This window comes from Bufo bufo, chromosome 2 (assembly GCF_905171765.1).
Source record: "Bufo bufo chromosome 2, aBufBuf1.1, whole genome shotgun sequence".
NCBI lineage: Eukaryota > Metazoa > Chordata > Amphibia > Anura > Bufonidae > Bufo > Bufo bufo.
Genome location: NC_053390.1, coordinates 745250386 through 745277975, shown reverse-complemented (window position 1 = coordinate 745277975; position 27590 = coordinate 745250386). Strand labels below are relative to the sequence as shown.

General features: G+C 44.1%; 1 protein-coding gene across 1 annotated transcript in view; it reads right to left on the bottom strand.

The window, feature by feature from the left end:
• The window catches only part of ARAP2 (ArfGAP with RhoGAP domain, ankyrin repeat and PH domain 2), a 703001-nt gene that overhangs the window by 95886 nt on the left and 579525 nt on the right, over window positions 1-27590 (bottom strand). The window contains exon 28 of the mRNA XM_040419005.1: window positions 11105-11244. Coding sequence (XP_040274939.1) covers window positions 11105-11244 — 140 coding nt within the window. The remainder of the gene's footprint in view (window positions 1-11104; window positions 11245-27590) is intronic.

Below are 27590 nucleotides of genomic sequence, written 5' to 3'. Positions count from 1 at the left end.
TGCACGCTTCTTCAGGCCACCAACGTTGGTGGCTTGAAGAAGCTCGAGAGCGCAAAACGGCCGTCGCCGCTTATTTGGTTGTTCCACCCCTGCCTTTTATTGTAATGTCTTTTTGGACAATAAAGAACTGTGCTTTTCTACATTGGTAAGTGCCGACTATTATATTCTATGCATTCATGGATTTTACTCATACGTTCAGAGTCTGAGCACCACTTTGACAAAGTGATGCGGGGTACACAGAGACGCATATATTGGAATATTGTTTCATGGGACACATGCTGTGCCGCCTGTTTTCTAATTCTTATATGACTGGAACATGCTTGGAGATAGTAGCATGCCCTGCACATGGGATTTGCACCTATCTCTGACATTGATGGCATATCCTAACTATATGCCATCAATGTCTTAGATGGTTATACCCTTTTAAAGCAAGTTTCATCTATATGGACATGGTAACATTGGAATAAGGATTGCCAGTGGCATACCTCCAATAGAGGCAAACCATGCAGCTGCTATTGGTCTCCTGGGAAAAAGGGGCCCATAGTGAATCAAATAATCAAGGAAAGAAACAGGTCAGCACTTCACCTTGTATTGCACGCTGCACGGAAGAGGAGCACCTCCAATGTGATATAGATAAAGAATCCCAGCTAATGTGTCTTTGTAAATAAGCTTCTTTTTTATTTTTCCATGAAAGGCTTGCATGCCGAAACGCGTCCTGGTCATAGTGAATCAAAGGCCTTGCCCCCTAATTACAGTCATTACTGTCCAGCTCCACTATAGTATCCCTATCATCAGCGGATAAAGCTAAAGGAGTTGTGATGTTGTCTTCACAGATCCTGTATATCTAGGAACTTCGCAAATAATTCTGTAGTTCCCAGGTTAGATAGGAGCATCTGTCAGGACCTGTGATGACATCATCATCAGCATCATTACAGGTACTGTACATCTAGTAAAGGTATATAACAAAATAATAACAAAGACAGGTGCACTCTGCGGTCTTACTAAACCCTCAAACTGATGTTAAAATTGAGAGATTAGCCAACATATCCTACGGTGTAGGACATGTCTGAGCCAAGGTTTCTCAAGTAGCTCGGGGACCTAACACTCACCTACCTGCGCCGTATGGGCACTACCAGGAGCCAGTGGGCAAATTACAGGATCATGAGGCCGACTCACAAACAACTCACCAGTTACCTCCAGCATGTAACCATGCTAGCAATGGGAGGAGTCTGCGAGTCCCACTCAAGACTGGCTGATAAGGCCCAGGCCTCACAGGTGCACCTAAATGTAACCTGTAGATGGAAAACAGGCACATTTAAATTGGAGTTTATACACCTCCAGGCATCTCTATAAATACAAACTGAAAATAATGGCGTGGTATTAACCAAGCAGGAAATGCTCAAACCCACATGCAGTTGTGCATATATATAGGGGAGCAAATCCTGCACATGTGGCCCGTTGCTAATGACGATCCCCAGCAAAAATGCATACAGTGGAGGATGCCCACAGCGAACCACAAGTACCACAATAGACATCCTACACAAGATAGCAATTTAGGTGCACCTGTGAGGCCTGGGCCTTATCAGCCAGTCTTGAGTGGGACTCGCAGACTCCTCCCTCCTCCCATTGCAAGCATGGCTACATGCTGGAGGTAACTGGTGAGTTGTTTGTGAGTCGGCCTCATGCTCCTGTAATTTGCCCACTGGCTCCTGGTAGTGCCCATACGGTGCAGGTAGGTGAGTGTTAGGTCCCCGAGCTACTTGAGAAACCTTGGCGCAGTGTTCGAGCTCAGACATGTCCTACACCGTAGGATATGTTGGCTAATCTCTCAATTTTAACATCAGTTTGAGGGTTTAGTAAGACCGCAGAGTGCACCTGTCTTTGTTATTATTTTGTTATATTGCTATATTGATTACCACATCCACATAATTGCTATCTTGTGTAGGATGTCTATTGTGGTACTTGTGGTTCGCTGCGGGCATCCTCCACTGTATGCATTTTTGCTGGGGATCGTCATTAGCAACGGGCCACAAGTGCAGGATCTGCTCCCCTGTATATATATGCACAACTGCATGTGGGTTTGAGCATTTCCTGCTTGGTTAATACCACGCCATTCTTTTCAGTTTGTATTTATAGAGATTCCTGGAGGTGTATAAACTCCAATTTAAATGTGCCTGCTTTCCATCTACAGGCTACATTTAGGTGCACCTGTGAGGCCTGGGCCTTATCAGCCAGTCTTGAGTGGGACTCGCAGACTCCTCCCTCCTCCCATTGCAAGCATGGTTACATGCTGGAGGTAACTGGTGAGTTGTTTGTGAGTCGGCCTCGTGCTCCTGTAATTTGCCCACTGGCTCCTGGTATAGCCCATACGGCACAGGTAGGTGAGTGTTAGGTCCCCGAGCTACTTGAGAAACCTTGGCGCAGTGCTCGGGCTCAGACATGTCCTACACCGTAGGATATGTTGGCAAATCTCTCAATTTTAACATCGGTTTGAGGGTTTAGTAAGACCGCAGAGTGCACCTGTCTTTGTTATTATTTTGTTATATTGCTATATTGATTACCACATCCACATAATTGCTATCTTGTGTAGGATGTCTATTGTGGTACTTGTGGTTCACTGCGGGGATCCTCCACTGTATGCATTTTTGCTGGGGATCGTCATCAGCAACGGGCCACAAGTGCAGGATTTGCTCCCCTATATATATGCACAACTGCATGTGGGTTTGAGAATTTCCTGCTTGGTTAATGCCACGCCATTCTTTTCAGTTTGTACATCTAGTAAAGGATTTGCACACAGCATCATCAGAGGTCCTTCAAACCCCATCAGTATGGAGAACTGAAGGATGAGTTCTCCACTGAGACTAGAATGGAGTGGAAAGAAGATGTCCTCCTCCTTTCTCCTCATTTGCACCTCATTCCCTATGTATTCTTATATCTATCTATATATATATATATATATATATATATATATATATATATATATATATAGTACTGCAGACAGTTACAACCACTATTACCTCATGTACCTCACAAAATAAGCATAATATATAACTGAGGACATATATCTGTACACAATGCACTATTATACCTTGTCACATCACTAGCTGAAGGACCCGGCTTCTCACGGGTCATTTAATGTTTGTGTGTGTCGTTAAAAGTTATCAACAGTATCCACTAAAATAGTGACATCTACAGTATTCAGCCCCCTTAACACTGACTTCCCCCCCACAGTCCCCCATCTCATTAAAATAGGACCTCCACACGCATCCCACCACCTTAACTTTGACCTTCACAGCAGCCTTCCCCTTTAAAAGTGAGTTCAACCGCACCCCACCCCTTTGACAATGACCTCCACAGGGGCCCGCTCCCTTAACAGTGACCTCCACAGTACCCACCCCTTAACACTGACTATAGGTTATAGTCCCCTTAACTGTGACCTTCACCATTCCCGGCTCCCTTAACAGAGACCTCCACAGCGACTGCCCCTTTAACAGTGACTGCCACAGTACCCTGCTACCTTAGCAGTGACCTCCACTAGACCCCACTCCCTTAACAGTGACCTCACAGTACCCTGCTGCCCTTTTAACAGTGGCCTCCACAGTCCCCTCCTCCCTCAGCAGTGACCTCCACAGTGCCCGCCCCTTAAATGGTGACCTTCACAGTGTCCTGCTCTCTTAAAAGTAACACAGTCTCCACAGAACCCTCCCCTTTAACAGTGACCTCCACAGTACCCCATCTCCTTAACAGTGATTTCCACAATATCCTGCCCCCTTAACAGTGACCTCTACAGAGCTACATTCTCTTAAAATGTGACCTCCACAACACCCCGCTCCCCTAACAGTGACCTCTCTGCAGAACCTGCCCCTTAACACTCACCTCCATGGCGTACCCTCCCCAAAACTGTGACCTCCACCGTTCCCTGCCCCCTTAACAGAGACATCCACAGCGCCGCCCCTTTAACAGTGACCTCTACAGCGGCCCGCCCCTTTAACAGTGACCTCCACAGCAGCCGTCCCTTTATTAATGACCTCCACAGTACCCCGTCTCCTTAACAGTGATTTCCACTACACCCCACCCCCTTAGCAATGGCCTCTACAGCAATCTGCCCCTTAACACTGACCTCCATAGCGGACCATCCCCTTAACTGTGACCTCCAAAGAAGCCTGCCCCTAGGGTGGCCAGAAGTCCGGTTTTAATGCGGACAGTCGGGCTTTCAGACTCTCCGTCCTCCGTCTGGCTCAGGGCCTGGACGGACACAGGGATGTCCTTTTGAACAGCTCACTCTCAGACAGCAGCACTGTGCTGTCTGAACTTGAGCTGCAGGAAGAAAGTCTCCCTCCCTCCCACTCCTGCAGCTGACAGAAGTTGATTTTTACCTTGATTTTTTCAATCTCCGTCGGCTGCGGAGTGGGATGGGGCGTGGCCTAACCAGGTCATGGGCGGGGTTTTTAGGTTTATCTTTTAAAGGTGGCCTAAACGGCTACCATACCTGCCCCTGAACTATGACCCCCACAGCACTCTGCTCCCTTAACAGTGTCATACAAAGCGTCATGCCCCTTTAAAGCTGACCTACAGCAGTGAAGAAAAATGGCTCGGTTGTTATGGAAACCTGGTTTAAAACTGTGTATATGTGGCGACTAAGGGCCTGTGAGCTTCTATTGACTGATAAGGGTCATGTGACCAGGCTTCTATTGGCTAATGCATTTTTTTGGGAATATCTCAGGAACGGTTCAAGCTAGAGATCTGAGACGCGGTCTAAAACCTTCCCAGACACCTGATGTACCTGTGTGCCAAATTTCGTAATTACAAATGCAACGGTGCAGATTCCTTTAGTGGACATACATACATAGGCACACAAACATATACTCAGCTTTATATATGAGATATACAAATATTACCTGCTCACATAGCATCAAGATGCTACCAGATGAGTGAATATGGGGGTCTTTGCAGCAACTTTGAAAAGGTAGGTCCTGGGCAGAAGAGGACACTGGCTAGCTTTCCTCTATACCTAGAAGTCACCTCAGCTATCTGATCGTGTCTACACTACGTGCAGAATTATTAGGCAAATGAGTATTTTGACCACATCATCCTCTTTATGCATGTTGTCTTACTCCAAGCTGTATAGGCTCGAAAGACTACTACCAATTAAGTCAAGCTCAACTCCCAGTCCTACTGCCAGTTTCTGGAAGACACCTTCTTCAAGCAGTGGTACAGGAAGAAGTCTGCATCCTTCAAGAAAAACATGATTTTCATGCAGGACAATGCTCCATTACACGCGTCCAAGTACTCCACAGCGTGGCTGGCAAGAAAGGGTATAAAAGAAGAAAATCTAATGACATGGCCTCCTTGTTCACCTGATCTGAACCCCATTGAGAACCTGTGGTCCATCATCAAATGTGAGATTTACAAGGAGGGAAAACAGTACACCTCTCTGAACAGTGTCTGGGAGGCTGTGGTTGCTGCTGCACGCAATGTTGATGGTGAACAGATCAAAACACTGACAGAATCCATGGATGGCAGGCTTTTGAGTGTCCTTGCAAAGAAAGGTGGCTATATTGGTCACTGATTTGTTTTTGTTTTGTTTTTGAATGTCAGAAATGTATATTTGTGAATGTTGAGATGTTATATTGGTTTCACTGGTAAAAATAAATAATTGAAATGGGTATATATTTGTTTTTTGTTAAGTTGCCTAATAATTATGCACAGTAATAGTCACCTGCATACACAGATATGTTGTTCAATAATAAAATTAATCCTCAAAAATACAACTTGCCTAATAATTCTGCACTCCCTGTATAATAATAAACTGGGTAGTTCCTTTAATAATCTATCACTTTTTTATATGAACATAGACTGGTTGAGGTGCTGTACATTGAATATATGTATGTAGTGCAGTAAGTTTACCGTGTTATGTGCCACTTGTGCAGGGGAGACAAGCAGCCCACCTTGCTCAGGGGGACAGTTGGTTGCTAATGTCTGTAAAAGCGCTGCGGAATATAGTAGCGCTATATAAGTGCATAAAATAAGTTAAAATATATATATAATTATATATATATATATATATATATACAGTGAATATAAAAAGTCTGTTAAAATGTCAGGTTTCTGTGCTGTAAAAGATAAGATAAATCATTTCAGAACTTTTTCCACCTTTAATGTGACCTATAAACTGTACCAATCAATTGAAAAACAAACTGAAATCTTTTAGGTGGAGGGAAGAAAAAAAGTTAAATAATGTGGTTGCATAAGTGTGCACACCCTCTTATAACTGGGGATGTAGCTGTGTTCAGAATTAAGCAATCACATTCAAAATCATGTTAAATAGGAGTCAGCATACACCTGCCATCATTTAAAGTGCCTCTGATTAACCCCAAATAAAGTTCTGCTCTAGTTGGTCTTTCCTGAAATTTTCTTAGTCGCATCCCACAGCAAAAGCCATGGTCCACAGAGCGCTTCCAAATCATCAGAGGGATCTCATTGTTAAAAGGTCTCAGTTATTATGCAGTGGAGATGGAGACAGGGAGTCCCTTCAAGTCCTTTGTGCAAATGCACACATGCATGCTGAGTTTCTTGCATTGAAACAAATGTATTAATTAGCCAACATTAGCACCCTGACCGCGCTTAACACTCTTCCCACATATCCTACATATCACCACGCTAATGTCCTCCAGCAACTTGATAAAAAATTCCCACACTGCTGAGTATGGCATTTTCCCCCCACCACTCCGTGCTGACTGCCTGCTACCACTGCCTCTATGAACCCATGCACATCTAGCTGTTTCCTGACAGGTAGGCTCCTGAGCAGCAGACATTCTTCCCCGGGCATGTTTGGCTCCAAATCTCCTACTACTTCAACCCCGCTGGTTCATTATCACACTGCTTCCCTGCTGCTGTCTCATAGGCCAGCTGCTACTCTCATCCCCTGATGATGATGCCCCCTCTTCACCCGGCTCCCATGTTCGATCGGTTACATCATCAGCCATGCCTGTCTGTTCGTCACGTATGTCACCCTCAAAATTCTCATGGCCATGTCTCTGACCGCTGACAACACATGCTCCCACTCAACTGTCATCATCGCTAGTTTTACACCTATGGGAGAACAAGGTGGACCTCTCCTCCAAATCTGTGCTGGCCTGTAGCTGCTAACTGTTCTCACAAAGTTCGACCTCGCAGAAGAGCAGAGGAGAGCTGGCAGCATGCATTACTTCCTGAGCAGAAATAGCAGCAAAAGAAACAGGCAGTTGTAGGACAGGTGAGGGCACAGATGTTGTTTCTGGGCCATGCCAACTAAGTTTGGTGCCTGATGAACCCACCGTTTCCTGGTGTCTATCTGTTTCACCTGAGATATTGTTGAAGAGCGAGTGGCAGCTCAGATCTGTTCCTGTAGCTGCTGCTGCCACCACCCATTCTTCTACTGCCAGCTACAGCAACATTTTTGCCACTGCCCATTCTCTTTGAGGGCTCAGGCAACTGTCTGTTGGCCATAGTGTACAATAACTGAATCAGTAATGCAACTATGTAACTAAGTATGAATGGTGCAGCAGGTGTAATAGATAAACGTGCCTATACACCCTGTACAGAATTATTAGGCAAATGAGTATTTTGACCACATCATCCTCTTTATGCATGTTGTCTTACTCCAAGCTGTATAGGCTCGAAAGCCTACTACCAATTAAGCATATTAGTTGATGTGCATCTCTGTAATGAGAAGGGGTGTGGTCTAATGACATCAACACCCTATATCAGGTGTGCATAATTATTAGGCAACTTCCTTTCCTTTGGCAAAATGGGTCAAAAGAAGGACTTGACAGGCACAGAAAAGTCAAAAATAGTGAGATATTTTGCAGAGGGATGCAGCACTCTTAAAATTGCAAGGCTTCTGAAGCGTGATCCTCGAACAATCAAGCGTTTCATTCAAAATATTCAACAGGGTCGCAAGAAGCGTGTGGAAAAACCAAGGCGCAAAATAACTGCCCATGAACTGAGAAAAGTCAAGCGTGCAGCTGCCAAGATGCCACTTGCCACCAGTTTGGCCATATTTCAGAGCTGCAACATCACTGGAGTGCCCAAAAGCACAAGGTGTGCAACACTCAGAGACATGGCCAAGGTAAGAAAGGCTGAAAGACGACCACCACTGAACAAGACACACAAGCTGAAACGTCAAGACTGGGCCAAGAAATATCTCAAGACTGATTTTTCTAAGGTTTTATGGACTGATGAAATGAGAGTGAGTCTTGATGGGCCAGATGGATGGGCCCGTGGCTGGATTGGTAAAGGGCAGAGAGCTCCAGTCCGACTCAGACGCCAGCAAGGTGGAGGTGGAGTACTGGTTTGGGCTGGTATCATCAAAGATGAGCTTGTGGGGCCTTTTCGGGTTGAGGATAGAGTCAAGCTCAACTCCCAGTCCTACTGCCAGTTTCTGGAAGACACCTTCTTCAAGCAGTGGTACAGGAAGAAGTCTGCATCCTTCAAGAAAAACATGATTTTCATGCAGGACAATGCTCCATCACACGCGTCCAAGTACTCCACAGCGTGGCTGGCAAGAAAGGGTATAAAAGAAGAAAATCTAATGACATGGCCTCCTTGTTCACCTGATCTGAACCCCATTGAGAACCTGTGGTCCATCATCAAATGTGAGATTTACAAGGAGGGAAAACAGTACACCTCTCTGAACAGTGTCTGGGAGGCTGTGGTTGCTGCTGCACGCAATGTTGATGGTGAACAGATCAAAACACTGACAGAATCCATGGATGGCAGGCTTTTGAGTGTCCTTGCAAAGAAAGGTGGCTATATTGGTCACTGATTTGTTTTTGTTTTGTTTTTGAATGTCAGAAATGTATATTTGTGAATGTTGAGATGTTATATTGGTTTCACTGGTAAAAATAAATAATTGAAATGGGTATATATTTGTTTTTTGTTAAGTTGCCTAATAATTATGCACAGTAATAGTCACCTGCACACACAGATATCCCCCTAAAATAGCTAAAACTAAAAACAAACTAAAAACTACTTCCAAAAATATTCAGCTTTGATATTAATGAGTTTTTTGGGTTCATTGAGAACATGGTTGTTGTTCAATAATAAAATTAATCCTCAAAAATACAACTTGCCTAATAATTCTGCACTCCCTGTATATTAGACCGCCTGTTGACGCTGAATCTGATCCACCGTAAGTCTTTGTATAACAGAACAGATTAAGTATAAATGGCGCAGCAGGTAAACTAGATAAAAGTGCCTGTATATTAGACCACCTGTTGACAATGAGTCTGATACACAGTAAGTCCATGTATAACAGAACAGATTAAGAATGAATGCCATAACAGTTGAACAAGATGCACATGGTGATTACGCCAAGCCTGCACTGTCCCTGCAGTCTCCCTATCCTCTCCCTATGGTCTCCCTACATTGTCTAAAATCTCTCCCTACAATATACCTACACTTTAGTTAATGCATCGTGCTGAAATAACTGCATTAATACTAGTGTTGGGCGCAAATATTTGAATGGCAAATTTTAATTGCAAATATCGCCACTTCGAGAATTTGCGAAGATTTAGAATATGGTGCTATATATTTGTATTTGTGAATATTATACACTTTTTTTTTATCAGTAACCCCCCTTCTTGCTTGTGGGCCAATGAGAAGGCTGCAATGTCTTTGTCTGACCTTAGCAACATCCCTAGCAACAATAGGAAAGTTGCCTACCCCTTACTATATAAGAACCTCCCCAGCAGCCATTTTCTGTAGTTTTATGGAGTTCTGAGAGAGACAGTAGTGTCATTGCTGTGCTCTGTGCTTTACTGTTTAGTCATTACAGATAGTTAGTTAGCATATATATATATATATATAATACAGATAGTTAGTGGGAGACAGTCAGTGTAGGTTAGATCGTGATATAGTGTTCTGCTGTCCATACATACATGCTACAGACATAGCGCTGTGATGTCACAAGTTCACAACACTACTTAGTGCACCAATTAGTAATATGTAGTCAGACCTGCTAAAATGCGAAGTTGCACGTATTGCGCAAAAATATGTGCATAATTAATTGAGAATTTGCGCAATCGCGAATATATTGGAGCAATCGATCTGCTTTTAAAGCTATTGAAATGTTCTACTGTGCCAACCATTTTCTCCAGTCTCAGGAAACTTCTAGCAGCTTGAAAAATGTAGCAACAGTGACCCACGCCTGTATTGCGCGTGCAATACGCACATATTACATTGCTGATTTTCGCAATCAATAAAATAATATATGACGAATATTCGCCTAAATATTTGTGTAATATCGGAAAAATTGAATATTGCCCCTGCCGCTCATCACTAATTAATACACCAGTTTTAGTTAATGCATTGTATTGCATCAAGATACCATGCAGTTTTACTTAACATGTTGCACTATTATAACTTCAATAATGTAGCAGTTTAATTCTATGTGTTGTATTGCATCAAGATACCATGTAGTTTTAGTGAACATGTTGTACTATTATAACTTCACTAATATAGCAGCTGCATTCTATGCATTGCATCAAGATGCCTATACTTTTAATGAATGTGTTGCACTATAATAATAGATCCAGCAGAAAGAATGACTCTTAAAATTACACAGTTTATTAATTCCTATTTAAATGGTATATAGACCCAATAATCCACATGTGTTGCACTATAATAAATACATTGATATAGTAGTTTAATTCCACACATTGTATTGCATCAAGATACCCACAGTTTTAGTGAATACATTGTGCTGCAGTAACTGCATTATTATACCAGTTTCAGTTAACACTATGTATTGTTTTAAGATACCTGTGGTTTTAGTCAAAGCATTGGAATGTAATAACTATACTACATGTCATATACCATTTTTTAGGCCAATTGGAGCACTTTTGTTTCGAGTGCAAATCGGAATTACATTTTTTCAAAGGTTTGACAAATACAAAACACATTTCAAGAAATGAAATCTTCTCTATGTTACATATTATGTTAATTGCATAAAGCTTCGTTAAGCTTCTCAAACTGTGATCATCACTTATTTTTTTTAGAAAGGAGGTTCACAATAAAAATGCAGTATTCTGCAATTAAAAAGCAAAAACATTGAAATAGTTACCTTTATGTCTTTGTAGATAAGAAGTTTCCTTTCCCTCAATACAATGTATTTTTCTTGAAATCTATTTCCAGAAAGACGTTTTGATGAGTCTTCTTTGTATTTCAGATTACCTGATTGAATGTGTCGAGATATAGTCTTGTCTAAATTAAACAGAAAAAAAGATTACTTATAAAGATTATATTCCTATGAAGTACAGTAAATTATTCTTAAGCAATTCTTTCTAGCAGTGATTGTTACTGGCATACGTGTTACCACGGTTCTACCATTACGTTACAAATTACCATCTGTAGTCTATTATTCTGTGAGGACAAAAAGAAATAAAAATTAAGTAAAAAATAAATGTAAATTTGAGGTAAAATAAAAATGAACCAAATTTATAGGTGCCTATATGTACATATTTTGTAAGATAGCAGATGCATTTACAGGACTGCAATTTTGGGCCATGTCCGATCCGCATTCTTTGTGGATCAGACGCGGACCAATTCATTTCTATGGGCCTGCAGAGAAGGCAGACAGTGTTATCTGTGTGCTGTCCACATCCATGCAGCTGAGCCGCAAATTATAGAATTTGTCCTATTCTTGTCAGTTTTTCAGACAAGAATAGGCATGTTTATAATGAGGCCCTAGAAAAGTATGAGATACACCACATCCATATTTTGCGGATCCGTGATTTTAGAAACTGCGTAACACTGGCACTTGTACTAATAAAAATGTTTATCTAACGGTTTCGGATCCGTGATTTGCAGACCACAAAATAGATACAGTTGTGTGAATTTCCCCTCAAAGAGACAAAATACTGTACAGGGGACTCCCTGAATTCGGTTTAACCATCGTGTACTGATGAGTGACAATGGTTCTTGTTGACAGCTGTTTACACCTTCTAGGTAACCACGTGTTTCTCCTCACCTGTTCTTTCTGGGTTGGGCTGCAACTCTCCTGCTCTGACTACTTGGCAGCATTGTGTTGCTAAGTAGTGATGAGCGGGAGGTGCCATATTCGGTTTCGCGATATTTCGCGAATATTCGCATGAATATTCGTGTTATATTCATCGAAATCGAATATTCGCAATTATTCCAATTATCGCGACATTATTTTTTCGCATATTGCGAAAATTTATCTTGATAGTATAAGGCAACGTTCCTATGCTAATGACTATGGCTAGGCTAATATGTGTATTTTACGAAATTTCGTAATATTGCTCTAACTTCGTCTCTTAGAATATTACGAATATTCTAAAAGACGAAGTTAGAGCAATATTAAGAACATTTGCAAAAGTCAAAATTGCGATGCGAGTAATATAACACGAAATAGTCGCATGAAGATTTAAACTTAGCACTGCTATATTCCATATTCTAGCCTAATATGGAATATAGCTGTGCTAAGTTGAAATCTTCATGCGACTATTTCGTGTTATATTACTCGCATCGCAATTTCGACTTTTGCAAATGTTCTTAATATTGCTCTAACTTCGTCTTTTAGAATATTCGTAATATTCTAAAAGATGAAGTTAGAGCAATATTACGAAATTTCGTAAAATACACATAGATTGTATTTAAGCTAATATACTGCTATAGTAATAATTTTTAATAGTGTACATATTTTACAAAACTTAAGTTCAGAAGAGGCAAAAAAAATTACAGGAAAAAAAAGGGATTATAGCACTATATTAGCTAAATTACAATCTATATGTGTATTTTACGAAATTTCGTAATATTGCTCTAACTTCGTCTTTTAGAATATTCGGAATATTCTAAGAGACGAAGTTAGAGCAATATTATGAAATTTCTAAAAGACGAAGTTAGAGCAATATTAAGAACATTTGAAAAAGTCGAAATTGCGATGCGACTAATATAACACGAAATATTCGCATGAAGATTTCAACTTAGCACAGCTATACTCCATATTCTAGCCTAATATGGAATATAGCAGTGCTAACTTAGCACAGCTATATTCCATATTAGGCTAGAATATGGAGTATAGCAGTGCTAAGTTGAAATCTTCATGCGAATATTTCGTGTTATATTACTCGCATCGCAATTGCGACTATTGCGAAATTTCGTAAAATACACATATAGATTAGATTGTAATTTAGCTAATATGGAATATAGCAGTAAGTTGAAAACGCCACTGACTGGAGCAGCCAGGAAGCCAGGAATCCAAAGGACAGGTAAGAACAACTTTAGGGAAGTGGGAAAGAAAAAAATATAATAAAAAAAAAAAGAAAAAAAAACGAATATTCTATTTCGCGAATATATAGAACGATATTCTTAATATTCGCGAAATCTCGAAATTGCGATATTCGAGAAAAAAATTCGCAATTCGAATATTCGCGCTCAACACTATTGCTAAGCCAACTGGCACCCGAAGATGACGGTAAGCCTGGCAGCCTATGTAAAGGTGGATTATTCTGACAAACCTTACCTGTTAATTAAATTAATATTATTTCCTGGCTCTCAATCCTTGACCTATTTCTGGTTTTGTCTCCTGATTGACCCTGATGTCTCCTTTGTTGTGGCCTTCAAATTGTTTATCTGGTACCTGTTGTCCTACTCCTGACCCTTGGCTCCTTACTATACTCTTGTATTGTCCTCCTGTCTATTGCATTCTGACAGTTCTTCCGGTGAGGACCCTTGCCTCCATTCCTGACTATACTACAACAGCATCAGCACTACTGTTGCCAATATATGGCTATTATGCAGATCATGATCTGGGGATCTTTCTGCAACAGGACATACCTACTTGTGGAGGTTAATAGTTAAGATAAAGGAATCCGTTAGACTCCACACCCCAGTTTAACCACCACCAAATGGATGTCCACATTTCTGGTATGTAACAATATAAAGTGCATTTTTATGCCTTCTACAATAGATCAACGGTCAATCTAATGGCTGCACAAGAGTAATGTGTAGCCACTATAAAAGCATATGGTCTACTTTCATTTCAAGTTATGGTACTTGCACACTAGCGTTTTTCTTTTCCTGCGCTGAGTTCCATCCTAGGGGCTCAAATCTGGAAAAGAACTGATCAGTTTTATCCTCATGCATTCTGAATGGAGAGTAATCCGTTCAGGATGCATCAGGATGTCTTCAGTTCAGTCTTTTTGACTGATCAGGCTTTTCAGAAAACCGTAGCATGTTGTATTTTTGCCTCCGGCCAAAAATCCGGAACACTTTGAATGAACGCCGGATCCGGCCTTTTTCCCATTGACTTGCATTAACACCGGATCCGGCGCCGTGTGTTCCGTCAAACCGGATCCGGCTTTTGCATGTTAAACCCGAAAAATGTGAAAAAAAAATAAAAGTCCATAAATGGCGGATCAGTTTTTTCCAATGCATTTTTTCATTGTGATCAAAATCCTGATCAGGATTCAAATGTAATCCGTTTTCACACGTTTTTCCGGATCCGGCAGGCAGTTCCGGTGACGGAATTGAACGCCGGATTCAAACAACGCTAGTGTGAAAGTAGCCTAGTCTCCAATGGATCTATTTTACTTATGGATTAAAGAGTTATTATTACAATTATTATTATTATTATTATTATTATTATTATTATTATTATTATATTTAGCATGACTCAGTAGAACATGTGTATTATTGTGAGATTAGAAGTTAAGGACAAAATAGTCGTAACACGACTTAGATGCATAAATAACTTGCTAAACTATGATAAACAATATATACAGAGATATAGAAAGACAAAGATTAAGTAAAGTAGCAATCACAGAGTCGTCAACAAATGGGCGAGCTCCACTGACCAGTGCCCAACATGGCAGTCGGCTGACGCCCATATGATACAAAGATAGGTGATGATAGCAAGACACATCTTACCCTGATGATATAACAGTGTGGTTTACTGTGACACTTGTTGCTGTGCAGGCTGGCTGCATGTGCTCTTGCGTACTGGCTGCAGGCCATTACCTGTGTAAGCTGGTTGCTCGGGTGCTGCGTGCTGGCTGTGGCCTTATAGTGTGTGAACCTTGTCCTGTGAATTTGTGTACTCCCTGTGTCTTGTATGTATTGCAGTGCAGTTTTCTGTGACACTGTGTTGCCATGGCCAGCTACCTATGCACTTGCTCACTCGCTGAGGTTCTCATTCCTGTGTATTCTGGTGCTTGTGTGGTACATGCTGGCTGCGGTCTTCTACTGTGACCTGTATCCTGTGATTTGTGTGTTCCCTGTGTCTATGTAGGATTAATGTTTGCTTGTGTTTGTGTCTGATTATCAGGTGGTCAGGTGTCGTAATTGAGCTGGCTATTTGGACCTGTGTGCGGTTTGTCTGTGTGTGCGGTTTGTCTGGAGAGGAGTCTGTCTCCAGGAATCCTGTGTGCAGGGTGCATTCTACTGACCAGTGTGTTTGTGATCCTACCCTGACTTGTGTGGTCAGTCTGGTATTTCATTAGTTCGTACCGAATTTTGGGGTGTCTGTGACACGGACCCGAACCCGAACATTTTCGTAAAAGTCCGGGTTCGGGTTCGGTGTTCGGCTCTTTCTTGGCGCTTTTTGAAAGGCTGCAAAGCAGCCAATCAACAAGCGTCATACTACTTGCCCCAAGAGGCCATCACAGCCATGCCTACTATTGGCATGGCTGTGATTGGCCAGTGCAGCATGTGACCCAGCCTCTATTTAAGCTGGAGTCACGTAGCGCCGCACGTCACATTGGTATGATCAGTATAGGGAGAGGTTGCAGCTGCGACGTTAGGGCGAGATTAGGCAGATTAATTCCTCCAAAAGACTTCATTCTGTGATGATCTGCAGCTGTGGATCATTGAAGTGCTATTATTGACTTGCTCACTTTTTTGAGGCTGCCCAGAGCGTTTTTAGATCACTTTTTTTCTGGGGTGATCGGCGGCCATTTTGTGACTTGTGGTGCGCCAGCACAAGCTATCACCAAGTGTATTTAACCATCGATAGTGTGGTTATTTTGTGCTATATCCTACATCAGCTGCAGGCTGAGCCTGTGTCACCGAAGTGCATTTAACCATCAACAGTCTGGTTATTTTTTGGCCATATACTACATCAGCTGCAGGCTGAGCCTGTGTCACCGAAGTGCATTTAACCATCGACAGTCTGATTATTTTTTGGCAATATACTACATCTGGTGCAGGCTGAGCCTGTGTCACCCAAGTGCATTTAACCACCAACAGTGTGGTTATTTTTTGGCCATATATTACATCAGGGGCAAGTTGAGCCTGTCACCCAGCGCCTAAAAAATAGACCTGACATTTCTATTCAACCAAATCTGTACTGTTTTAGCTGGTCAAGTTATTTGTAGTGACCGTAAAAGCACACTTTTTTTCTGGGTTGAAAAACCATTCCCAAATTTGCCATTCTCAAAATAACTAGTTTCTGGTATTTGAGGCCTACTTGAAATCTATCCCAAAAAGAATATCTTACATTGAAGCTAGTGATAGTGTCATTCAGAAAAACCTAAGACACACGCTACCGTGCTGATAGAAATCTGATTCTGTGATTAAACCTATACCTGTCACACAGCGCAAAAAAAAACAGGCCTCACATCTCTATTTAACCAAATCTCTACTGTTTTAGCTGGTCAAGTTATTTGTAGTGACCGTAAAAGCACACTTTTTTTTCTGGGTTGAAAAACCATTCCCAAATTTGCCATTCTCAAAATAACTAGTTTCTGGTATTTGAGGCCTACTTGAAATCTATCCCAAACAGAATATCTTACATTGAAGCTAGTGATAGTGTCATTCAGAAAAACCTAAGACACACGCTAGCGTGCTGATAAAAATCTAATTCTGTGATTAAACCTATACCTGTCACACAGCGCAAAAAAAAACAGGCCTCACATCTCTATTTAACCAAATCTCTACTGTTTTAGCTGGTCAAGTTATTTGTAGTGACCGTAAAAGCACACTTTTTTTTCTGGGTTGAAAAAACATTCCCAAATTTGCCATTCTCAAAATAACTAGTTTCTGGTATTTGAGGCCTACTTGAAATCTATCCCAAAAAGAATATCTTACATTGAAGCTAGTGATAGTGTCATTCAGAAAAACCTAAGACACACGCTAGCGTGCTGATAGAAATCTGATTCTGTGATTAAACCTATACCTGTCACACAGCGCAAAAAAAAACAGGCCTCACATCTCTATTTAACCAAATCTCTACTGTTTTAGCTGGTCAAGTTATTTGTAGTGACCGTAAAAGCACACTTTTTTTTCTGGGTTGAAAAACCATTCCCAAATTTGCCATTCTCAAAATTGTGGTGAACGGGAACAATGAGAAAAAACATCTAATAAGGGACGCGGACATGGTCGTGGTGGTGTTAGTGGACCCTCTGGTGCTGGGAGAGGACGCGGCCGTTCTGCCACAGCCACACGTCCTAGTGAACCAACTACCTCAGGTCCCAGTAGCCAGCAGAATTTACAGCGATATTTGGTGGGGCCCAATGCCGTTCTAAGGATGGTAAGGCCTGAGCAGGTGCAGGCATTAGTCAATTGGGTGGCCGACAGTGGATCCAGCACGTTCACATTATCTCCCACCCAGTCTTCTGCAGAAAGCGCACAGATGGCGCATGAAAACCAAGCCCATCGGTCTGTCACATCACCCCCATGCATATCAAGGAAACTGTCTGAGCCTCAAGTTATGCAGCAGTCTCTTATGCTGTTTGAAGACTCTGCTGCCAGGGTTTCCCAAGGGCATCCACCTAGCCCTTCCCCAGGGGTGGAAGAGATAGAATGCACTAACGCACAACCACTTATTTTTCCTGATGATGAGGACATGGGAATACCACCTCAGCACGTCTCTGATGATGACGAAACACAGGTGCCAACTGCTGCGTCTTTCTGCAGTGTGCAGACTGAACAGAAGGTCAGGGATCAAGACTGGGTGGAATACGATGCAGGGGACGATGAGGTCCTAGACCCCACATGGAATGAAGGTCGTGCCACTGACTTTCACAGTTCGGAGGAAGAGGCAGTGGTGAGACCGAGCCAACAGCGTAGCAAAAGAGGGAGCAGTGGGCAAAATCAGAACACCCGCCGCCAAGAGACTCTGTTTGCTACTGACCGCCGCCATCTGGGACCGAGCACCCCAAAGGCAGCTTCAAGGAGTTCCCTGGCATGGCACTTCTTCAAACAATGTGCTGACGACAAGACCCGAATGGTTTGCACGCTGTGCCATCAGAGCCTGAAGCGAGGCATTAACGTTCTGAACCTTAGCACAACCTGCATGACCAGGCACCTGCATGCAAAGCATGAACTGCAGTGGAGTAAACACCTTAAAAACAAAGAAGTCACTCAGGCTCCCCCTGCTACCTCTTCTGCTGCTGCTGCCTCGGCCTCTTCTGCTGCTGCCGCCGCCTCGGCCTCTTCCTCCGCCTCTGGACGAACGTTGGCACCTGCCGCCCAGCAAACATGGGATGTATCACCAACACCACCACCTGCGTCACCAAGCATCTCAACCATGTCACACGGCAGCGTTCAGCTCTCCATCTCACAAACATTTGAGATAAAGCGTAAATTCCCACCTAGCCACCCTCAATCCCTGGCCCTGAATGCCAGCATTTCTAAACTACTGGCCTATGAAATGCTGTCATTTAGGCTGGTGGACACACACAGCTTCAAACAGCTCATGTCACTTGCTGTCCCACAGTATGTTGTTCCCAGCCGCAACTACTTCTCCAAGAGAGCCATGCCTTCCCTGCACAAACAAGTGTCCGATAAAATCAAGTGTGCACTGCGCAACGCCATCTGTGGCAAGGTCCACCTAACCACAGATACGTGGACCAGTAAGCACGGCCAGGGACGCTATATCTCCCTAACTGCACACTGGGTAAATGTAGTGGCGGCTGGGCCCCAGGCGGAGAGCTGTTTGGCGCACGTCCTTCCGCCGCCAAGGATCGCAGGGAAACATTCTTTGCCTCCTGTCTCCTCCTCCTCCTACTCAGCTTCCTCCTCCTCTTCTTCCACCTGCTCATCCAGTCAGCCACACACCTTCACCACCAACTTCAGCACAGCATAGGGTAAACGTCAGCAGGCCATTCTGAAACTCATATGTTTGGGGGACAGGCCCCACACCGCACAGGAGTTGTGGCGGGGTATAGAACAACAGACCGACGAGTGGTTGCTGCCGGTGAGCCTCAAGCCCGGCCTGGTGGTGTGCGATAATGGGCGAAATCTCGTTGCAGCTCTGGGACTAGCCGATTTGACGCACATCCCTTGCCTGGCGCATGTGCTGAATTTGGTGGTGCAGAAGTTCATTCGCAACTACCCCGACATGTCAGAGCTGCTGCATAAAGTGCGGGCCGTCTGTTCGCGCTTCCGGCGTTCACACCCTGCCGCTGCTCGCCTGTCTGCGCTACAGCGTAACTTCGGCCTTCCCGCTCACCGCCTCATATGCGACGTACCCACCAGGTGGAACTCCACCTTGCATATACTGGACAGACTGTGCGAGCAGCAGCAGGCCATAGTGGAGTTTCAGCTGCAGCACGCACGGGTCAGTCGCACTGCGGATCAGACACACTTCACCACCAATGACTGGGCCTCCATGCGAGACCTGTGTGCCCTGTTGCGCTGTTTCGAGTACTCCACCAACATGGCCAGTGGCGATGACGCCGTTATCAGCGTTACAATACCACTTCTATGTCTCCTTGAGAAAACACTTAGGGCGATGATGGAAGAGGAGGTGGCCCAGGAGGAAGAGGAGGAAGAGGGGTCATTTTTAGCACTTTCAGGCCAGTCTCTTCAAAGTGACTCAGAGGAAGGTTTTTTGCAACACCAGAGGCCAGGTACAAATGTGGCCAGACAGGGCCCACTACTGGAGGACGAGGAGGACGAGGATGAGGAGGAGGTGGAGGAGGATGAGGATGAAGCATGTTCACAGCGGGGTGGCACCCAAAGCAGCTCGGGCCCATCACTGGTGCGTGGCTGGGGGGAAACACAGGACGATGACGATACGCCTCCCACAGAGGACAGCTTGTCCTTACCTCTGGGCAGCCTGGCACACATGAGCGACTACATGCTGCAGTGCCTGCGCAACGACAGCAGAGTTGCCCACATTTTAACGTGTGCGGAATACTGGGTTGCCACCCTGCTGGATCCCCGATACAAAGACAATGTGCCCACCTTACTTCCTACACTGGAGCGTGATAGGAAGATGCGCGAGTACAAGCGCACATTGGTAGACGCGCTACTGAGAGCATTCCCAAATGTCACAGGGGAACCAGTGGAAGCCCAAGGCGAAAGCAGAGGAGGAGCAAGAGGTCGCCAACGCAGCTGTGTCACGGCCAGCTCCTCTGAGGGCAGGGTTAGCATGGCAGAGATGTGGAAAAGTTTTGTCACCACGCCACAGCTAACTGCACCACCACCTGATACGGAACGTGTTAGCAGGAGGCAACATTTCACTAACATGGTGGAACAGTACCTGTACACACCCCTCCACGTACTGACTGATGGTTCGGCCCCATTCAACTTCTGGGTCTCCAAATTGTCCACGTGGCCAGAGCTAGCCTTTTATGCCTTGGAGGTGCTGGCCTGCCCGGCGGCCAGCGTTTTGTCTGAACGTGTATTTAGCACGGCAGGGGGCGTCATTACAGACAAACGCAGCCCCCTGTCTACAGCCAATGTGGACAAGCTGACGTTCATAAAAATGAACCAGGCATGGATCCCACAGGACCTGTCCATCCCTTGTGCAGATTAGATATTAACTACCTCCCCTTAACAATATACACTGCGTGCAGAATTATTAGGCAAATGAGTATTTTGACCACATCATCCTCTTTATGCATGTTGTCTTACTCCAAGCTGTATAGGCTCGAAAGCCTACTACCAATTAAGCATATTAGGTGATGTGCATCTCTGTAATGAGAAGGGGTGTGGTCTAATGACATCAACACCCTATATTAGGTGTGCATAATTATTAGGCAACTTCCTTTCCTTTGGCAAAATGGGTCAAAAGAAGGACTTGACAGGCTCAGAAAAGTCAAAAATAGTGAGATATCTTGCAGAGGGATGCAGCACTCGTAAAATTGCAAAGCTTCTGAAGCGTGATCATCGAACAATCAAGCGTTTCATTCAAAATAGTCAACAGGGTCGCAAGAAGCGTGTGGAAAAACCAAGGCGCAAAATAACTGCCCATGAACTGAGAAAAGTCAAGCGTGCAGCTGCCAAGATGCCACTTGCCACCAGTTTGGCCATATTTCAGAGCTGCAACATCACTGGAGTGCCCAAAAGCACAAGGTGTGCAATACTCAGAGACATGGCCAAGGTAAGAAAGGCTGAAAGACGACCACCACTGAACAAGACACACAAGCTGAAACGTCAAGACTGGGCCAAGAAATATCTCAAGACTGATTTTTCTAAGGTTTTATGGACTGATGAAATGAGAGTGAGTCTTGATGGGCCAGATGGATGGGCCCGTGGCTGGATTGGTAAAGGGCAGAGAGCTCCAGTCCGACTCAGACGCCAGCAAGGTGGAGGTGGAGTACTGGTTTGGGCTGGTATCATCAAAGATGAGCTTGTGGGGCCTTTTCGGGTTGAGGATGGAGTCAAGCTCAACTCCCAGTCCTACTGCCAGTTTCTGGAAGACACCTTCTTCAAGCAGTGGTACAGGAAGAAGTCTGCATCCTTCAAGAAAAACATGATTTTCATGCAGGACAATGCTCCATCACACGCGTCCAAGTACTCCACAGCGTGGCTGGCAAGAAAGGGTATAAAAAAGAAAATCTAATGACATGGCCTCCTTGTTCACCTGATCTGAACCCCATTGAGAACCTGTGGTCCATCATCAAATGTGAGATTTACAAGGAGGGAAAACAGTACACCTCTCTGAACAGTGTCTGGGAGGCTGTGGTTGCTGCTGCACGCAATGTTGATGGTGAACAGATCAAAACACTGACAGAATCCATGGATGGCAGGCTTTTGAGTGTCCTTGCAAAGAAAGGTGGCTATATTGGTCACTGATTTGTTTTTGTTTTGTTTTTGAATGTCAGAAATGTATATTTGTGAATGTTGAGATGTTATATTGGTTTCACTGGTAAAAATAAATAATTGAAATAGGTATATATTTGTTTTTTGTTAAGTTGCCTAATAATTATGCACAGTAATAGTCACCTGCACACACAGATATCCCCCTAAAATAGCTAAAACTAAAAACAAACTAAAAACTACTTCCAAAAATATTCAGCTTTGATATTAATGAGTTTTTTGGGTTCATTGAGAACATAGTTGTTGTTCAATAATAAAATTAATCCTCAAAAATACAACTTGCCTAATAATTCTGCACTCCCTGTATTATTCTACTCCAGGGCACTTCCTCATTCAATACTATTTTTAATTTCATTTTACCATTATATTGCGGGGCAACCCAAAGTTGAATGAACCTCTCCTCTGTCTGGGTGCTGGGGCCTAAATGTGTAACAGTGGCCTGTTCCAGTGGTGGGTGACGTGAAGCCTGATTCTCTGCTATGACATGAATACAGATTCTGCACTGACATAAGGCCAGATTCTCTGTTACGGGACCTCTCTCCTTTGCCTGGGTGCCTGGGCCTAAATGTGTGACAGTGGCCTGTTCCAGTGGTGGGTGACGTAAAGCCTGATTCTCTGCTATGACTTGAATACAGATTCTGCGCTGACATAAGGCCAGATTCTCTGTTACGGGACCTCTCTCCTCTGCCTGGGTGCCTGAGCCTAAATGTGTGACAGTGGCCTGTTCCAGTGGTGGGTGACGTGAAGCCTGATTCTCTGCTATGACATGAAGACAGATTCTGCGCTGACAAAAGGCCAGATTCTCTGTTACGGGACCGCTCTCCTCTGTCTGGGTGCCGGGGTCTAAATGTGTGACAGTGGCCTGTTCCAGTGGTGGGTGACGTGAAGCCTGATTCTCTGCTATGACATGAATACAGATTCTGCGCTGACATAAGGCCAGATTCTCTGTTACGGGACCTGTCTCCTCTGCCTGGGTGCCTGGGCCTAAATGTGTGACAGTGGCCTGTTCCAGTGGTGGGTGACGTGAAGCCTGATTCTCTGCTATGACATGAATACAGATTCTGCGCTGACATAAGGCCAGATTCTCTGTTACGGGACCGCTCTCCTCTGTCTGGGTGCCGGGGCCTAAATGTGTGACAGTGGCCTGTTCCAGTGGTGGGTGACGTGAAGCCTGATTCTCTGCTATGACATGAAGACAGATTCTGCGCTGACATAAGGCCAGATTCTCTGTTACGGGACCTCTCTCCTCTGCCTGGGTGCCTGGGCCTAAATGTGTGACAGTGGCCTGTTCCAGTGGTGGGTGACGTGAAGCCTGCTTCTCTGCTATGACATGAATACAGATTCTGCGCTGACATAAGGCCAGATTCTCTGTTACGGGACCTCTCTCCTCTGCCTGGGTGCCTGGGCCTAAATGTGTGACAGTGGCCTGTTCCAGTGGTGGGTGACGTGAAGCCTGATTCTCTGCTATGACATGAATACAGATTCTGCGCTGACATAAGGCCAGATTCTCTTTTACGGGACCTCTCTCCTCTGCCTGGGTGCCTGGGCCTAAATGTGTGACAGTGGCCTGTTCCAGTGGTGGGTGACGTGAAGCCTGATTCTCTGCTATGACATGAAGACAGATTCTGCGCTGACATAAGGCCAGATTCTCTGTTACGGGACCTCTCTCCTCTGCCTGGGTGCCGGGGCCTAAATGTGTGACAGTGGCCTGTTCCAGTGGTGGGTGACGTGAAGCCTGATTCTCTGCTATGACATGAAGACTGATTCTGCGCTGACATGAAGCCAGATTCTCTGCTATGGCATGAAGAGACTGATTCTCTGCTGACATGAAGCCAGATTCTTTGCTATGGCATGAAGAGACTGATTCTCTGCTGACGTGAAGCCAGATTCTCTGCTATGTGACCTCTGTCCAATTGATATTGGTTTATTTTTATTTTTTTAATTTTTATTTTAATTCATTTCCCTATCCACATTTGTTTGCAGGGGATTTACCTACATGTTGCTGCCTTTTGCAGCCCTCTAGCTCTTTCCTGGGCTGTTTTATAGCCTTTTTAGTGCCCAAAAGTTCGGGTCCCCATTGACTTCAATGGGGTTCGGGTTCGGGACGAAGTTCGGATCGGGTTCGGATCCCGAACATTTCCGGGAAGTTTGGCCGAACTTTTCGAACCCGAACATCCAGGTGTTCGCTCAACTCTAGTCACCATGTCTTAGTCTGGAGTTTTTATTAGGTCACTACCGTCTGTCTTCGTATTTTTTTGTTCTTCTGTTACCGCCATGTATCCAGTTCCACATAGGGTCCAGAGATGTTACTGTGTCTTCGTATTTTGTAGGTTCTTCTGTGACCGACATTCATCCAGTTCCGCATTGGTTCCAGGCATGTATCTATGTTGAATTGATCACTGACTGAATTTCCGTTGTGTAAAGGATAAAAACCACCTTTATTTTTAATTCTTAAAATAAATAAATGAGAAGGAACAAACAAAACTCAACCTAAATAAATAACCTTATAGTTGATAAACATCTGCCCATATGATGTGAGGCCGACTAATAAAACACACTGACCAGCTGTAACACGTTAAAAGTCAATGTAATTAGTCAGTCACTTATGGGCACAAATCAACTATTTACACCATGACAATATGACCAGTGGATATAAAGTTTGGTGGTAAATTAATGCATATGTAAAACACACTCAACACCACTGCCCACATATATGCCACGGAATCAAAAAGGTGCATGCGGCTTTTGCGCCCTAATAATCAGGCTTATCGGCTGGCCTGATACTATTTTCGCCAGACTAATTGTCCTAAAGCACGTGGTTGTTGATAAACATCTGCCCACAACCAGCTACTGACTGCTAATAAAACAAACATGTATCCACAATGTTGCAAATGGGTGCATGATTATAGTCAGAGCGGTGTGAGCCCGAATCAACTCCACAGGACTGCTGTCTACATATAACTTGTCCCCACTGACTGCTCTACACGCTTCGCCCTAACATGGCTCGTCAGGAGCATTAAGTTTGTGGGGTGCAGACAAACAAACAAAAACGCCGACCTCCTTGTGTCCTGAATGGCCGTACACGACTGCCGAAGTGCACGGGTTATGGGGAAGAGGCCCCTCCCCTGCAATGGATCGAGCCCCTGGGCCAGCCATTCATAAACTACGGGGCGCGGCGAGCCAACGCTCAGCCCCGCCTCTCCTGCTGGCCCACCCAAAGGAGCGCACACCCGAAGAGGGTCAAAACACTCTCATATGTTTCAAGGAACCAAGCGGCGGTTCAAATTCATAATGCAGTAATATGGCATCAGTGGAGGACATAACAAAGCTGCTATGATGTTCAACTGGTGAGCCATATCGTATTCATATAGTGAAGTATGATAATATGGAACACAAAGCAGATCGCTACTGCAGTTCCAGGCGTGGATATGATGTAGATCAATCCTCAGGGTGTCACAATCTAGAAATGTAATACTTCTATATGTGTAGTACAGAGATAGGGATAGCTGCAGGGAATGCCCCTTTCTGGATAGGCCACCTAAATGAAACAGACAAACAAAATCTGTTCAATCCGTGTGCAATCTAAATTTCCACTGCGCTTCCTTCTGCAACAACTTCTTGTCAAAATCCCTTCCTCTTGGGGACCTCCTGACCACCTCCACCCCTTGGAATTTTATAACATCCACGTTATTATCATGTAAGGAAGATACATGCCATGCAATTGGGGTATCATCACTCTTACGGATGTTGTTAAGGTGTTCCCCAATTCTTCTGCGGAATTCACAGAAGGTCTTCCCCACATATTGTTTGCCACACTCACATGCGGCCAGGTACACCAACCCCTTTGTTCTACAATTGACAAAGGATCTGATTGTAAAGGTTTTGTGTGTGACAGTGCTGGTAAATTCTCTACCTAATCGAATAGCATCGCATGCCACACAACCCCCACATTGAAATGTACCTTTGAGATTGGTACCAAGCTAGGTAGTATTTACAGGAGGCTGCAAGAAACTGCGTACCAGATGGTCCCTCAGGTTCTGCCCCCAACGATACGTGATCACTGGTTTATCCTCAATAAGATGTCCTACATCCGGGTCAGATTTAAGTATACCCCAAAATTGTGTGAGGACTTCTCGCACTGTCTCATGTGCATCATCAAACTTTGAGATGATGCAAATCTTGTCAACGTCGTATAATTTTGGTTTGGGTACTAGAAGTGTATTCCGATCGATGGCTAGGGAATGCTGTTATGCCCCAGCTAATACATGTTGCGGATATCCCCTGCTCCTAAATCTATTCTGCAGGTCTTTTGAGGCAGTGTGATAATCAGTCACCCTGGAACAATTCCGGCGTAACCTAAGGTATTGTCCTTTAGGAATACCTCTTTTTAGGGGAATGGGGTGACAGCTGTTCATCGCTGTGTCCTTGCAGAACAACAGAGTTCTCACATTGCCCTCCTGATCCTTGAAGATGCTCAGATCAAAAAAGGTGATTTAATGCTGATGAATTTCGGATGTAAAAAACAAACCCAATTCATTTTTATTGAGGTCCTCCACAAAGTTGCTGAAGTCATATTTACTGCCTGACCAAAGAATGAGGACATCATTGATATAACGCAATCAGAGACTGATGCAGTCAGTCCATTTGTTATCCTCCTCCGCAAATACAACTTCACGCTCCCACCAGCCCAGGTAGAGGTTGGCGAACGTAGGTGCCTATCGCCACCCTCCTGAGTGGCGATCGAAAAGAAAAACATTATGCTCCAGAATGAAATGAAGGACTTCCGAAATAAACTCATTGTGTAGCCGGAGATACGTGCCCCGTTGGTTAAGAAACAAGGCCACCACCCCACACCCCTTGTCGTGGGGTATGGAGCTATACAATGCCTCCACATCCAGGCTAGCCAGCATTGTACAGTTGTCTATCTGGACATCCTCTAATCTTTTAATGACATCTATTAAATCACGTACGTAGGAAGGAAGGGCCAGTACGAATGGTCGCAAAATCCTATCCACATACGTGCTTATGCCATGTGTGAGACTTCCTGTCCCAGAAACAATCGGTCTCCCTTTCAGGGGGGATAGACCCTTATGTATTTTTGGGAGACCATTAAAGCAAGAAGTCTGAGGGTGTTTAGGAAACATCGTATGGTATCATTGATCAGTTTATTGTCACACGCTATCATTAACATCCCTTTGAGTTTGCCCTGGAGGATATCAGTTGGATTACTATCCAAAATCCGATAGCACTGTCCATCCTTCAGAATATTTAGGCACATTGTTTTATAATGTTTATAATTCATAATGACAATATTCCCCCCTTATCAGAAGGTTTGATGACAATGGAGGGGTCACGTTCTAAGGAGAGTAATGCCTCAATTTCCCTCTTGGTGAAATTGGCGTGCCCCATCTGAAATTTTCCAGTGACATAAGCTGATCCGTCACCACCTTCAGAAATATGTCCATCGGTGTGCCATCCCCCAATAGTGGGTTGGTAGATAACATTTTTAGATCAGTGAAGGGAACTTCCCGCTCCTCCAA